The 16,458-nt window shown below is 41.1% G+C and overlaps 1 protein-coding gene and 1 pseudogene across 1 annotated transcript in view; both read right to left on the bottom strand.

The window, feature by feature from the left end:
• Nucleotides 1-1,816: 1,816 nt before the first annotated feature.
• Nucleotides 1,817-16,458, bottom strand: part of LOC142446568 (uncharacterized) — a 57,100-nt gene continuing 42,458 nt past the window's right edge. The window contains 2 exon segments of the mRNA XM_075548319.1: nt 1,817-3,583; nt 12,791-12,832. Coding sequence (XP_075404434.1) covers nt 2,619-3,583; nt 12,791-12,832 — 1,007 coding nt within the window. The 3' untranslated portion in view covers nt 1,817-2,618.
• On the bottom strand, nt 4,308-6,715 carry LOC142446557 (lys-63-specific deubiquitinase BRCC36 pseudogene; annotated as a pseudogene).

The raw sequence follows: 16,458 nt of genomic DNA, 5'->3' as shown, positions 1-16,458 counted from the left end.
TGGCTCACACAGTTGTAGAAATAGGAAAGTCCAGTCTGGTCCAAGTAAGGCTGAAGGCTCTAGTGACTTGTGTACCTGTGAGGGTTGATGAATCAGGAAGTGCGAATATGAAAGTAGGAAGATGAATCCCAAAGATCACTGGCTGGTGGATGTACAGGTGGTTGAATCCAAGTCAGCAGGTAATGTGGGAGGCTGCTGACAGTTTCCAGGGTTGGAAATATGGTGGCCATATGGTGGGCCACTGACCAAGCAGGCAATATGGTGGACACTGACCCAAGTTCAAGGAACCAAAGACTGAGCCAGACGCAGTGTCTACTTATGTGAAGTAGGCCATATGCATCAGTGCTATAGCATGAATAAGGATTCGCCTCACACCCTAATCTTCCCACAACTGCTCGGCTGCTCACAGTCGATCCCATAATGGAATCAATTATATTGTTAGGTCACATCTTGGAGGCCTCAGCTACAAAACTACTGAGAATCTTGATCCAATAAATTTGATACACATAAAAAAAACCCCAATTAACACACTTCAAGTAAGCCATGAGTATAGGGGACCCCCCCCCAAACCTCACTGCTATTGAATTGATGCTGACCCTATAGGACAAGGTAGAACTATCTCCATGAGTTTCTAACACTGTCACTCTTTACAGGAATAGCAAGCCCCATATTGCTCCTGTGGAGAAGCTAGTGGTTTTGAGTTTCTGAACTTGTGCTAAGCAGTCCAATGTGTAGCCACTACACCACCAGGGCTCCATGAGTACAGGAAAATGGTATATCAAGTAGAACAAAATCAGTGTCTCCTCTCTAGGAGAGAAGCCCTGACATTTGTAGGCTTCTCTAGTTTGGTTTATCTGAATAATTAATGATTTATAACACTGTCATCATAAAGTTATACACTATTTTGGACCTTGTATTTCATTCAATTATGCACAATTCCCTCTCCTATTGTAGACTAAAGCAGCCCTGGTGGCATAGTGGTTATTTGCCAATAGCTCTGAGGTAGAAAGATGAGGCTTTCTGTGCCTGCAAAGATTTGTAGTCTCAAAAATAAACAGGGGCAGTTCTACTCTGCACTATCGAGTCACTATGAGTCAGTACTGACTCAATGGCATGAGACTGTTCACTAAAGTTTTCCTTGGCAAATTCATTTATTGACAGATATTGTGGTGAGTTTCTGAATTATCTTTCTTCTATAGCTATTCTTAATGCATACAATTAAGGTACCCAATTATTTCCATATGATGATTATGAGATAATTGCATGAACATTGGGAATTCTGTGGGAAATATTCTGGGCCACAGGCACATTTTCCTAGGCCATTTACTTGGGTGATGAAGGAAGCTATCAATTTAACATGAAATGGCTGCTCTGAATAAGCCTCCAGGACCTTTTGAAAATACATGCCCCATTGGAGCAGCATCCACCAATGCAGCCCAGGCAAGGAGTTGAATCTTCAACTCCTGATGAAAACATAGAAACACCAAAAGTGAGCCATGTCTCAAAACACAAGCTTTGGGTCTTGGAAAAATAGAAGCTACATTCTCATAAGATAGGCTGTTGATATTAGTGAGCCCCCAAGTGACATTTTCCCTTGAAACCCCCTTTTTAAAGGGGCACCTATTTTCTTCAATAAATGGGAATCATAATAGTTTTGGAGGATAAATGAAAGAAACAAAGCACACACAAAAAAGTCTGAAGAGCCCCACCTATAAATAATCCAGATCCTTTAAGAAAATCCTGCTTTGCATACAAAGAAGACTAAAAGCAAAAAAAAAAAAAAAAGTTTAAGGAATACTGATAGGATTTTCCTCATAATCGTTTATTAAAATAAAATTTTCTCTAACAAGCACACCCTATATTAGAATGTGTAGTATAAAATCTTTTTTAAAACACACACTTCAAGATACTCATGGATCGATGCGCTTTTGACATAACTTGTCTATGACAGAAGCAAAGTAACACCTTGACATTTATCCATAGCCATGGGCTGCAACTGAATTGGTACCCTGACTATAAAGAATCTCTGTGAGGTTTCACAGGGATTGTGAGAAGGGACACTAAAGGTTTTCCTCATCTTTTACATCCATAGATCTATACTGTAATGTATGACATGCTCTGTAAGAATTCCATAAAGTTTGTACATATTTACATGCTCTTCATTATTATATAATTTTAATCATATCTGGCTCCTCACAGTTCAGTGGAGGTAATCTGTGAAGACTTTCCAATACCTGTGAGTCCTCACAACTCCAAAAGTTTGGAGGGAAAAGAAAAAACTTTCTTGTACCATCATCTTTCTACTACATGCTGATGTCCCATATACTTTCTTTGTATTTTTTTAAAAGATGAGGCGTGTCTAATACTTTTCTGTATCATTTATTACACATAAATTATTTTTCTTCACTAAAATTTCTCAAATGTTTTCAAAAGCCTGAGAACTATCTAAGGAGTTTCCCAGATTCCTTACACTCAGCAGTCCTCTCTCCCCTGGGAGTTTTTCCATGTCCAATGAGGCATGAGGAACAACTAACAATTTTCTTCCAGTCCTTAGATTTCACCAAGACTTTTTATGTGTTCCTCAAGGTAATAACAAATATTAGTCTTTCCCATACATTTTAATATGATCTCTCTCCTCTGTGAGTTTTTATGTGTCTGTTGAGGGCTGAAACCTGACTAAAGGCTTTCTCACATTGTTTACATCCATAAGGCTTCTCTCCACTGTGAATTCTTAAATGTTTAATGAGAGTTGATGGGTCACTAAAGGCTTTTCCACATTCCTTACAGGCATAAGGCCTCTCTCCACTGTGAATTCTTAGATGTCTAGTGAGAGTTGAAAAATAACTAAAGGCTTTCCCACATTCGCTGCATTCATAAGGCCTCTCTCCACTGTGAGTCCTGAAATGTGTAGTGAGGGATGAAACATGACTAAAGGCTTTCCCACATTTGTTACACACATAAATCTTGTCTCCTCTGTGGGTTCTTAAATGTTTAATGAGTGTTGATGAATCACCAAAGGCTTTCTCACATTCCTTACACTGGTAAGGCCTCTCTCCACTGTGAGTTCTTAGATGTGTAGTGAGGTTTGAGGAATGGCAAAAGGCTTTTCCACATTCCTTACATTCATAAGGCCTCTCTCCACTGTGAATTCTTATATGTCTACTGAGGGCTGAAACATGACTAAAGGCTTTCTGACATTCCTTACACTCATATGGCTTCTCTCCACTGTGAGTCCTAATATGGATCTTGAGGTATGAGGAACGACTAAAGGTTTTCCCACATTGCTTACATTCATAAGGCCTCTCTCCACTATGAATCTTTAGGTGTTTATTAAGGGCAGAAACATGACTAAAAGCTTTCCCACATTGTTTACATTCAAAAGGCCTCTCTGTACTATGAACACTTAGGTGTTTGTCGAGGGCAGAAACCTGACTAAAAGCTTTCCCACATTGCTTACATTCATAAGGCCTCTCTCCACTGTGAGGTTTTTGTTTAGTGAGGGATGAGGAAAAATTACAGAGTTCTCCATATTCCTTACAGTCACCAAGTTTTTCTCCAGTAACTATAGTTGAATGAAGTTTTATGTAAGCGAGGCAATTACAGGCTTTTGCACAATCCATATAATCATAAGGTTTGTATGCAGTGTGAGATATGAAGCGATCCTTAAATGATGTGTGATTCATGAAGACTTTTCCGGACTCAGGATACACAGAAGGGTTTACTCCAGTAAAATCTGCAGTCCAACTGAGTGTTTTTCCACACTGATTATGTACTTTACATTTCTTGATTCTATCTTCTTTACTTGCGAGGAGGCTCTCTAATGTATTTCTTCTGTTAAAAAAAGATAGCAATTTGTGAGGGTTAAATTTGTTACCACTTCAAAATTATACTTCACAGTGAATACATATTTTCTTCCATGAGTTATCTCATGTTGAATGCCATGAACACTTTACAAAGGGTGCTACCATTACTGTCGATCTTCAAATCGTTTTATGTTAAACAGGTGTCAACAGTCAACACGTGATTCACATTTATGGAAAATATATGCTGTGAAGATCAAGTGAACATGCTATTTTTAAATCCGTTTTACAAACACAAACATCTTGACATCTAAATATTCTTTTTGAGTGACTACCCACTGTCATATGAATCATACTAACCTCATCAGCCTTCTGCATTTGCTGTGCTCATCTTCAGTACTATGGAATTCACAGATTACTCCTAATTCGGAGGACCAGGAGTTGTTCTTCATACACACATTTTGTCTATTATTATCCTGTTGAAAAACTGACCAATAATTTTAAGTGGTATGTTTAGATTAGTAATACATTAGTAGTACAATCTAATGAGGAACAAGGCTTATATTGACAACAACAAAAAAAATACCAGGGCTCTGGCAATGGTTAAGAGTAATATACTTAGTAAATAATGATGTTGGAGAGTGAAGGTGATATCGTTACAGTATAAATACCACCACAAAATAGTAAGTGTATTAGTCTAAGTACATTAGAGAAACAAATCCACAGCAACTCATGTATAAGAGAGTTTCATATAAAACATAAGTGTGCATCAAAAACATACCAACCCAGTGCTGCCCAAGCCCACAAGTCCAAAATTAACCCATTAACCCATATGTCCTCCATCTCATGAAACTGACACAATGATGCTGACAGCAGGAAACAAGCAGAGTCAGTGAATGTGTAAGCATTGCAGCTCTGGCAGGGGTCTCCACATGGCTGCTCCAGCACCCAGGGCTGCATAGGGTAGGTCCAGCTGGCTTCTCCTAGGGGATGTCTTATAGGGAGTCACTCTTACAAGTTGAAGCAGGGAACTGCTAAGGCAGCTACACCCTGGTGTAACCATCAGAAAGCAAGAGACCTGAGAACTAGAAAGGTGAGGCTCACCGAGCCATTTATCCCTCCGCCCTTCAATTAACCCCACATGTGTTTATTAGTCAGGTTGGCACAATAAACTAACTAATTCAGTAAGGTATTGTGAATAAAGTTAATATCAATAACTCTTAACTCACTGAGTCAATTCTGATCCTATAGGCCAAGGTAGAACTGCTCCTCTGGGCTTCTCAGATTGTAATTTTTTAATTAATATTTACAGCTTTTTATTTTGTAATTGTAGACATACAGGAAGTTGTAAAAATAGTTCAATGAGTGTCATGTACTTTTCACTCAGTTTTCCCAATAGGAAAGATCTTACATAATTAAAGTGCAACTTCAAAATTTAAAAACTGACGATGGTATAATTGTTAACTAGATTATAGACCTTATTCAGTTTCAGCAGATCTTACATGCATTCATTACTGTGTGTATACATGTTACTCTGTGCAATTTTAACACAGGCATAGGTTTGTTTAATTATATCAAGATACAGAGTTGTTCAGTTAATTCTCTTTAATACCTGTGCCCCTACCAATGTGAGTCCTTGAACTTTATACATCTTCAAAATTAATTTAGTGTAATTAATTTTTATATCTGGGTATTTTGTCTTTCCCCATTTTGTCTCCTGCCTTATACCAGGAAAGAAAGTTCTTGCATAAGCTCTTCTTTTTCTTGTTGCAACTCCTGCAAATGCTGTTGGTTTTGCTCCAGTCTGTCCTCCAACCACTGCAGGAGAAGCGCGCTGACTGCTGATGTCCGCCTACACAGGTTCTTGGTAAACACAGAACCATTATGGATCTTGGTTACCGAGTTCAGATGTGTAAGGCTGTGGATCCTCTTATGTGCTTCCTGCTCCTCCTGGTAGAGGATCTTGGGTAACTCTACTGCTGATTCAAGGCACCCTTTCCCAGTGGTGACATGAGGCACAATATGGATTGAGATTTCAATTCTCTCATATTCTGACTCTTCTAGGTCTGTATGGATTGGAAGCAAGTGTAAACCACCTAACCAGTCTTGGTGTTTTTATCTTCACTGAAACAGGAAAAAAAAAATCAATCCTAAAAAGCCTTGGTCCATCATCTGGTACCTGGCTTGTATGCGAACCTCAATACGAGAAAGTTTTATAAGGATGAGAATGGTACTAGTCCGCCATTCTCATGGGGCAACCTGTGAGTTCAACTCATCTCTCTGTGTCTGTTGAAGCCACAGACAACGTCTCTGGAGAAATCTCCACTGGGTCCTTCCTTTTATCAGGATGTCTCATGTTGACGACAGAATCAATGTGAATAATCTTCAGTGTCAACATTTTTACCAACTCTTCGCTACTCAACTCCAGTGTGTGCAAATTTTGAGTCACTCCTTGTGCCGTCATTCAATTCCCCAATGCACAGCCCCATCACCTCCTCCTTGGTGCCCAGGGCGTGGTCGAGGCAGACGAGGAATGTGTCCGATTCCAGATGCACAGCCTGCACCACCTGCCCTGCCATCTTGGTCCTGCCATCTCACATCTGCCCGGGGCCACTCGGCCTGGCCAATCATGAATTCTTTGAAGAAGCTCCTTCTTGCCCCAGTGCATTGCAAATCCAAGCTTCCGTGCCCAAGTTATGGCCCCATGAGGCAGTGAGTGTCTTTGCCTCTCTGCAGTTGTGGTACAATGAACAGCAAAACCATCCATGCAGTCATCTATCAGGCGGAACTGCTGACCTGTCTTCTCAATGCTGATGATGTCCACGAGTCCAGCAGGGTATGTGATGTCATTTCAAATCTTGCCATCAATTCTGATGAAGCAATGCATACATATTCTCTTTACCTCATCTCCAATTAAGGCATACTTAAGCCTGTTCCTGAGGAAAATTATGAGAGGGAGACACTCAGCTTATGGGGACCCATCAATGGATGAGGTGCAATAATGCCCATTAGTTTGTTGAGCATCCAAAGCTTAGGTGCTACAACATGCTTTAAGTGTTTCTTGGGACCCTGAGCCATGGCAAAACACTAAGAGACTGTAATTCTTTATTTTTTTTTGGGGGGGGGAAGTGCGCTTGGCTTTTTATTTATTGTTAGAAATTGTTCAATTAATGACTAGTGGTTTAATTCCACCAAAACTCAGAGGGAAAAGATGATTCTCTCTGCGTGGAAATGCTATGTTAGAATAACTTTATTGACTGCCTTAATAGTTTCTTTGTTGAAGTTTTGTTCATGTTCTCTGGTTTGTCTGTATGTATGAATTAAGTAGGGGGTTCAACATATTAGGTCATCATTTTATTTTCAACAACTTCAACAACTTATCTCCCTATGCAGAGACTGTAATCTTGACAGGATTAGAAAACCTCATTTGTCTCCCAGAGAGCAGCTATGGTTTTGACCTCCTGACCTTGGGGATAGCAGTCCAACTTATAACCAGCACACCACCAAGAGTTAGCTGGCTGTCAATCAAAATACTAAAAATATAATTTAAGATTTGGTTTTTGCTAAAATTCCAAAAATGTAACAGCCCCTGCCCTTGCAGTCAAAGTTCATTTTAAGCTTAATCAATAGGGATATCTAGTTCACGGAGGAGATACTAAGGCCATTTAGATAAGCAGCCAGGCATGAAGCATCCCCCATCAGAGAACTTAGGGATAGTGATTGGGTGAGGCCAGGCACAGGAGCATTCCCCAATTCAGATGAAGCTTCAGGAGTGGTTGTCTAGTGACCTCTGGGGAGATGCAGGTATAGATAATTTCCCATGATCAGTGAAGTACCTGTCTGTTTGTCACATTGTTCAGAGTATCAATTGTGTCCCGTGATCACTGCAAATTCTCTTAAGTGCTTCCTGTGATCATTATAAAACCAGTTTGGGTTGTTGTGTTTTCTGGAACATGGTTTAAGGTATAAAAATTGCTTGATTTTCACTGAACCTTTGAAGCAGTCATTCTGTCTAGTACTTGTAAAAATAAACTTAAGAATTTCTCTAATTACCCTGGTCTCTGTCTTTGTCCGAAACAATGACAGGCAATCCTGGATCCTTGAATTCTGCCAACAATATTAAAAAATGAAAATGGTGGAGGACTTTTCCCCCTCCAAATAAACACAGAAAGGTCAGAGAAATTATTGAAGATAAAACAAAAAGCCATCGCTTCTTGGCCTTTTGGCTAAGATCAAGTGTAGTAAAACAAAAAGCCAACCATGGTATGGGCAAAAGTTCAGTCTTCTCACCCAAGAGACTTTTATAACCCGATTTCTTTCAATATACTTCAATCACAGAAAGGATGGTCTCGCAAAAGATTCTTGCCATTCGGGCACTCTCAGGAACACAGCTCCCCTCTCCTAAGAGCCTTCCCTTGCGCTTCAGGAAGACAAAGGAGTGTGTTTAACACCGTGGCCATAAGCAAAGGAAGATCATGAGGGAAGGCAGAGAAGCACATTTCTCCAACAGTAAAACTGAGGATGGGCAGGTATAAGTTTATTCACATCAAAATAATTATGACAAATTTGTAATAGCCACCTTCAAGCACTAACTCACAAACCCCTCTTCTCCAAAGTTATCCTCGAAGGCAATGCCTACACGCACACTTAAAGAGCGTCAAGTCTTTTAACATCAAGAGTATTAATCTATCAGTGTAATCCAAATGTATTTATTTTGATTGTAAATATCCGTACCTGAGTCCAGGTTCCAAAAGGTTTCCATCATCACATCTCTGTAGAGTTTCCTTTGAGATAAATCCAGCAAAGACCACTCTTCCTGGGTAAATTCTACAGCCACATCCTCAAATAACACCAGGTCCTAAAATATCACAAATACTCTGGATCAGCAAGGTACCATATTCTCTAATGAGTGAAAAAGGATGGGAGGAGCCACCAGGTCTGAGGAACTGAGAATTCGAAGGAGATAACACACAGTTATGTGCTCTATCTACGGTTTGGCCATCAGAGCTGTCCCTTTTGTTTCCAATGCTTGGCACCTTATTTTTTTTCCCACAGCATTAAAAATATTTTTAAAAACACTTTATTAGGGACTCATACAACTCCCATCACAATCCACACACACATCAACCTTGCAAAACACATCCGCACATTCCCTGCCCTTATCATCCTCAAAGCACCTGCTCTCCACCTAAGCCTTTTGCATCAGGTCCTTTAACAATGGGAGTGGCTTCACAAAATCTGTGGCAAAATGGAATGAAAAGATATGGAACCTTCAAACTTTTCGAAGCCCCAAGCTATTTCTGAGGTACTGGGCTTATATCCCTCATCTTGACGACAACTACTTCCAGGCTTATTCTTCTAGATACTTATGTCTACAGCAGAACACAGAGCAGAAGGGAAAGAAATCCTCTTTGTTAAGAAGTCACTTGTGTCACAGAAAAATATGTGTTGTAAATCTTAATCTCTATACTTGTAGTCACAATCCCATCTGGAAATGAGTTATCTCTGATGTTACTGACCCAGCAGTTATGTAAGGTGTGTCCTAAGTCAATCTCTTAAAAATTATAAAAGAATAAATTAAGACCCCAATAAAATGATTTTTAAAAAATCTATCCAGGATAACAATATTCTTCAGTACTGTCCATAATCTTGATGGAAAAACCTACTGATTACCATTTTATGAACTCTAGAACAAATAAAACAATGTTATTGTGAATTAAAAAAAGAATAAATTAAGAAGACAAAGACAAATGAAGAGGAAGATACACATAACATGATTAGCAGGGAAACGAGTATGACAAAATTCTTGACAATGCAAACCTTTTCTCCACTTATTGTCATGCTACCCACTGGTCCAGTTATGAGGATTCTGCCCACCTTTACGTTCAGTTGCCCTTCATACTGAAGGCTGCCATCCTTGACCTTTACCAGTGAGTGCTTCAGGTCCTTTTCACTTTCTTAAGAAGGGTTGTGTCACTGTACAGTGTAGGTTGTCAATAAGCTTTCCTTCAAGCCTGATGCCCCGGTCTTCATATGAGCCACCTTCTCGGATGACTTGCTCAACATAAATTTTGAAAAGTATGAGGAGAAGATGTAACCATGTTGCACACCTTTCCTGATTTCAAGCCAGGTAGCATTCCCTCTGCACAAATGTCTCTTGATCCATGTACAAGTTCTGCGAGAGCACAACAAAGTGTTCTAGAATTCCCATTCTTTTCAAGGTTATCCATAGTTTGCTTGGATCCATAGTTGAATGCCTTGGCATAGTCAATAAAACACAAGTAAACATCTTCCTGGTGTTCTTTGCTTTCAGTTCAGATCTATCGGACATCAGCAATGATATCCTCTGGCAGTTCCTTGTCAATGTACTGCTGCAACCATTGTTAGATGATCTTTAGCATTCTGTTGGTTCACCTTTTTTGGGAATGGGTACAAATATGGATCTCTCCTAGTCAGTGGGCCTAGTAGCTTTCTTCCAAATTTCCTGGTATATATGAGGAAGTGTATTCTGAGTGCTTACAGCTTTAGGGACTAATTTGCCAGCACTATATCAGACAATATTTTATTGGTATCCATAAAGTTTTTAGTAGCTCATCCTTCTAGCTAGCTTGTTTTCAGTCCAAAGGCTCCACTAGAACCTGTTCACCATGGACAACCTTGCTGGCAGGTGAAGTACAGGTGGCACTGCTGTCAGCATCACAGCAATATGCATGTCACCACAGTATGACAAACTGATAAGTGGGGATGATCCACATAGTAGCTTGAACATTCACTCAGTGGCAAATGACTCATGGTCCTCCAATGGAATGGGTTAGTTCGTGACCTTGCTGACAAAGTCATGGTTTGAAAATGACAAAGCTCACTATGAACTACACTAATCAAACAAGTGCCTAAGTGGTATAAGGGCAGTTATAGAATCCTATGCATTAGAAAGTGATGATCCATCATCACTTCCAATATATTGTCAATTGAAGGAGTCTAAGTGGAAGTGTGTGGTGAAGCACTTACATGACTGTCAACTGATAGGTCAGCAGTTAGAACCACCAGTGTGAGATATTAGTTCTTTCAAAAAGGTAGAAGGAGGTTTTGATTAAAAAAAAATGAAACTACTGATGGGTGAGTAATAGTTAAATCCATTACATGAAATGTCCATCGTACATATTACACTCAATGCTACATTTAAGAAGGAAACCTGTAGGTGCCATGTTGAAGGTACTGTGATTGTTAGAACAAACACACTGCTCCACAGGAGAGAGAGGTGGCGGTCTGCTTCTTGGAAGATGTCTACTCTTGGCAAGCCCATGGGACGCTTCTTCTCTGTGCTACAGGCTCGCTGGGAATCATCATCAAGTCAATGGCAAAAGGTTTGGGATATTTAGTGTAAGTTTTTCTATATATACACGCAGAAAACTCATCATACTCAGAAACACCCCTACTTGAAAATTAGCACATAGAATGTACGCAAGGAAATACACCTAATAAAAAGCTCAACATTGGTGCAGAAAGGCAGATGAAAACCAAGGCTACCTCGTGTCCCATTCCAATGGAAGCTTCTCTTGGAGCTATTAACTATCACCTTCCACTCAAAACAAACTGTGAAATAGTAGCCGTGACAGGCTGCTTTAGCTTCAGCAGGTGTTAAGGATTAAAATGTAATCCCCCCAATATTTGTGAATATTGACTTCTATGCCTGTGTTTATATTTCTTTAGGGAATGTGTTGTCTTTGTTATGCTAATGAGTGGATGGATGACAGGTGTGTCGTAAATCAATCATTTTTGAGTTTTACAAAGTGATGAAACAAGCAAGCCGGAGGGTTTCTTTTTTCCACGAAAGTCAATAGAGTCAGAAAACCTTCCCTAGAGCCAGTAGTACCCTGAATTCACAGACTCATAGCCTCCTAAACTGTGAGAAAATAAATTTGCTGATGACAGCCACCCACTTGTGCTATTTCTGTTACCACGTAACTAGGAACCTGGTACTGACAGTGGGGGTGCTAGCCTCACAAATACCTACAACGTGGAAGTTTTGGGATTGGGGGATGGGTGGAGACTGAAGACGTTTTAAGGTGGCAAAAGTCTAAATTGCCTCGAAGACACCGTTGGAAGCATTATGCACATCAGAGGCAATTCTGACCGGGCCTTAGGACACACATATGACGCCAGCAGCAGGCTGTTGGCAGAAAGGTGGGTGCTAAATACGCTTCTGCTGAGGCTGTAAAAGAAAATGATCAGCATTTGATGAAACAGTGGAGGAAGGCGAAGCTTTTTATGCAGTGGCAAGGCACTTGTCCGAATTATGTTAAAATGTGTGGTGGAAAATAGAATGCATAAGTGATGGACTTCGAAAAGCTGACTGTGCAGATTTCTCAATAAGACCTGGAAGGAGCTGTGGGGTTTCTCCTTTCAGCGCAACGTAAAATCCAAAATAAAGGAGATGGCCTTAAACTGGGCAAAACGAAAAGAAAACTTAAACATCTGGAAAATTCTACTGCACAAACTAAGAATTATCCTAGAGTTTTCACCAAGGACTCATAGTCTATATGGTGGCTGCTGACTCTTTTGTAAAACAGAGTAGGTTTGTGAGTGATGGGTAAAATGAGCACCAAACACAGGAGAAAGCTTGTCAGCTTAGACGGACCCCCAAACCAAATGAGCTTCTTTTGAGCTGACCTGATTCATAGAGAGCCTCTGGGGCAGAGTAGAACAGCTTCCTAGGGGTAACTGAGGCTGTAATTCTTTATGGGAGCAGAAAGTCTCATTTTTGTCCTGTAGATCAGCTGGTGGGCTTGAAACACCAACCTTCCAGTTAGAAGCCCACTGAACAACTCACAGCACCACCAGGGCTTGCCAAACCAGATGGAAAGAAACATTGAAAGAACACAAGAAAGAATGCTCTCTGTCTCTTGGAATTCTACAGGCAGTAAACCAGCCAAAACATTTCCATCGTTCGCCCTCCAAGAAAAGAAGGATCATCGTTGGGGCCTTTCAAAGATGATCAGAAAGGTTGGACGGAGCACAGACAGCAGGGCTACCTGATGTCAAAGGCAGGCACCATGGTGTCTTAGTCGACCAGGTCTGCTTAAAGTGAAATACCACAAGGGGAAGGCGTTAACAAGCAGTTTATTCCCTTCAGTCTCCTTGGCTAGAAGCCCGGTGTTTGTGTCAGCAATAGGGAAAGGCTTTCTCTCTCAGGTGCTCTGCAGAAAGGTCCTGGTTTCCTTTCAGCCATCTGTAGGCTCCTTGTTCCCTGGAGCTGTCAATCTTCCTCCGGATCTCAGAGTTTCTCAGTACAGGGGCCACAGGTCTGAAAGGAGGCACTCAAGGCCTGACTCTTCTTTCTTGGTGGTAGTAGATCCCTGCTAGCTGCTTGCTTCTTTCTCATTCCTGCCTCAGAGGGACTGGTGGGCTCAATGCTTAACAATCACTAGAGTTTCTTCTCTGGCTTTTGATCTCTGGTCTGATTAAAAGTTTGGGCAGACCCCCAACCAGGGAGACCAGCTTAACTTACTTTGGGGCTGTGACCAAATTAAAAAACTCACTGCCATTTAGTTGTTTCTGACTCAAAGACCTTATAGGACAGAGTAGAGCTGTCTGTCCCTTTAGGTTTCTGAGACTTAAATCTTTAAGGGTGTAAATAGACTCATTTTCCCACCGAGTGACTAGGGACTCAAACAGCTAACCTTGCAGTTAGCAGCTCTATAGCCCATTAACCGCCAGGGCTCCTTCAGGGCTGTGACAGTAACTCAGAATGTGACTGTTGTCAGTGCTGGGTGCTATTAAGCTGGCTCCTACTCATAGCAGCCCTATAGACAACAGAAGGAAACCCTGCGCCACCCTCACGCTCGTTCTTATGTTCAACACCCGCAGACACAGTCACTGTATCAACCCATCTTGTCATAGGTTGCCCCCTTTTTCCATGTCCAGCCACTTTACCAAGCTGCATCGCAGCCTTAATTCTCTTACTGGTTTACTGTATCAGATCTCATCCGGGGATCATTACGTAACGTCCACTAAATAGCTATCAAACCACTCAGAATCGTGACTTAGCCATTTGACACAAACTTTAGGGGGAGCCAATTCAATCCAGGCACACAGGTTTTCAAAGGGTTAGGCCATGGACTTCTAGGATTCCAATAGTTTTATCTTTACTAACTCAGTTCCAGGTGTGGGGCTGCCATGGGAAAGAACTGCTACCCAATCATGAGAGGAGAGTGTTGCCACGCCCCAGGAGAACACTGCTGCGCAGGCTGCCTGACTGAGCTATTCACTGGAGCACCAGGACAACGGGGCCTCCCAAAGCCATGGGAGCTGAGGTGCAAGCTCAGCGGGTATAGACAATGGAGCCGAAGTGCAGGGCAAAGGGAATTCCACCCAGGATTCAATGATCTTGGCCAAAATCCAGAGTCTGGAGGGTGGGCCATTACCTATAGGGTCTCAAAATGCCCTACCCCCACCACACCACCACCCCTCCAAAAAAAAAAAAAGGTTATTTGTAAGCTAATGTAAATTGTTCTGTTTGATTTTGGACTTGCTTGATATCCACGAACCCTTTGCTCCCTCCAATTTCTCTCATTTATAAAGAAAATGTCTAGCATATTCCTGCTCTATCATTGTACACTGGAAGCACATAAATTGGGTTCTAGATTTTATATGTTCAAAGATGAGAGGTGTTTTGCCTCATCTAAAGTCTTTTAGATAATTCAGAAAATCAGATTTTGAATTATGAATGGATATAACATTTTCAGGTTGATGTGAATGGGTTAATGTGCTTTGCATTTGGGAGGGACATTAATTTGCGGGGGAAAAGGGTAGAATGTTAAGGATTAAACTGTGTCCCCTATGCTTATCAATCTCATTTGAGGATAGTCATTATTATAAAGTTACTAAGACTGTATTGCTATAGGGTGTGCCTTAAATCAACCTCTTTTGAGACAATTATATATACATTCAACAAGCATGCAAGACAAACAGATGGGAGAAGACTGATGTCAAACCACATAGAGTTCTGAAAAGAACCAAATAACAAGCTGAGCAGACAAGGACCTTGCACCAGCAGACAGAGAAAGAAGGCCTTTCCGTATGTCCCTCCACACAGTAAAAAAAAACAACAACAAAAGTTGTTTGTAAAAGCCACACACTTGTATTTCTGTTACAGACGACTAAGACAGTAGGGAGGATAACTGCCATCAACACAGTCAATTCCTAGGATCTGGCTGAAGTCTGACAAGCATTTCGCCCATTCTGACACCAGCTGTCATCCCCAGGGCACTCTCTTTCTCTACTGGGTTCCATAACCTGTTGCAATGGAAAACAAACAAAGAAACAAAACCCAGCCATACATATCTGGAAAGCAGTCCTGGTGGCACAGTTGGTTACACTGTGAGCTACTAATCCCCCAGGGTCAGTAGGTCAAACCCATCGCCCACTCCAGGAAGACAGATGCGATCTTCTGCAGAGACCTGGACTCTTGAGAACCCACTACAGGGTCTCTATGAGTAGGCTATTCCTCGGTGGCGCTGGAGTGGGGACCCAGATGGAAAGTGACTCATAATGAAGGCTGAGTCTGCTTTGAGGAAGCACCTCCTCCCTAAACCTACTTTGAGTGCCTTCCCACCTAAGGGTCTCACTGTATGTTCCTATACCAGACAATGCTCATCTGCTCTTCAGTAGTCAGTTCTCTCACAAGCGGATCACCGGATCGTAGTCTGGAAGCACCTCTGCAGCCTTTCCACCATCAGCGGCTCTGCTGCATTTGAAAACCAGCCTCACAGCAACACACAATGACATGACATTAAAGCAAGTCCATTGGAGCCCAAATACAACCCTGGGCATATCCTGTCTGAAATGACAGGCCAATTTAAGAACAGATTTGATGCACTACCCACGAAGGACTGAAGACAAGACACCTTGTGCAAGCAAGGATATCAAACATGAAGAAAACCAATGATCATTAAAAGAAAGAAACGGATGTCAGAGGCTGAAACTTGTTCTTGAATGTGGAGAAGCTAGTCACGCACTTCTGGCCACGCTTCTTTTCAACCCTTGGTGAGCAGGCCGTGTGCTGTAGGATCTTAGATTTTGTCTTTCCGAGATGTACGGCATTCTTTGTAGACCACATCAGAAGGATTTGACTTGGAAGTCTCACTATTTCTAAATCAGTAAAGGGAACTGGACTTTACCTTTAAACACCCCTGTTGTGAATTAAAGGAACTGAAATACTCCTTTGGACTTAAACGTGGAATGCTGTAGTGTGAGAAGCAAATGACTGCTATCCCAAGGTTGTAGATTTAGAAGTCATTGGAGTTTGCTTCAAATCTCTTCCTTGTAAAGTTGCCCAATAACTGACAACCTAAGACTATCACATATTTGCTATTTTGATACTTTCATTGCTTTTTGTGACATGTCTTAGTCCTGCATACATAGTTTTGCCTTAGTGAATGAGGGCTATTGAGATTTTTGCCTTTTGTATAATGCTCATTGTTTTCTTAAACAATGGTCAGCCACTTAAGGTTTTAATCGATGTAAGTGAACATTTCATGAATTTTAATCTAAAAAGCTTTCCTGTGTATGTATATTTTTCTCTTCTCAATAGTATTTAAAATTCTATACCATGGATTAGACTAATGATATTATTAGAACTACCAAATGTCTTCTTATA

The sequence above is a fragment of the Tenrec ecaudatus genome, chromosome 1 (assembly GCF_050624435.1).
Source record: "Tenrec ecaudatus isolate mTenEca1 chromosome 1, mTenEca1.hap1, whole genome shotgun sequence".
Classification (NCBI taxonomy): Eukaryota; Metazoa; Chordata; class Mammalia; order Afrosoricida; family Tenrecidae; genus Tenrec; species Tenrec ecaudatus.
Note: the sequence above shows the minus strand (reverse complement) of the source record. Positions and strands in the feature narration are given on the sequence as shown.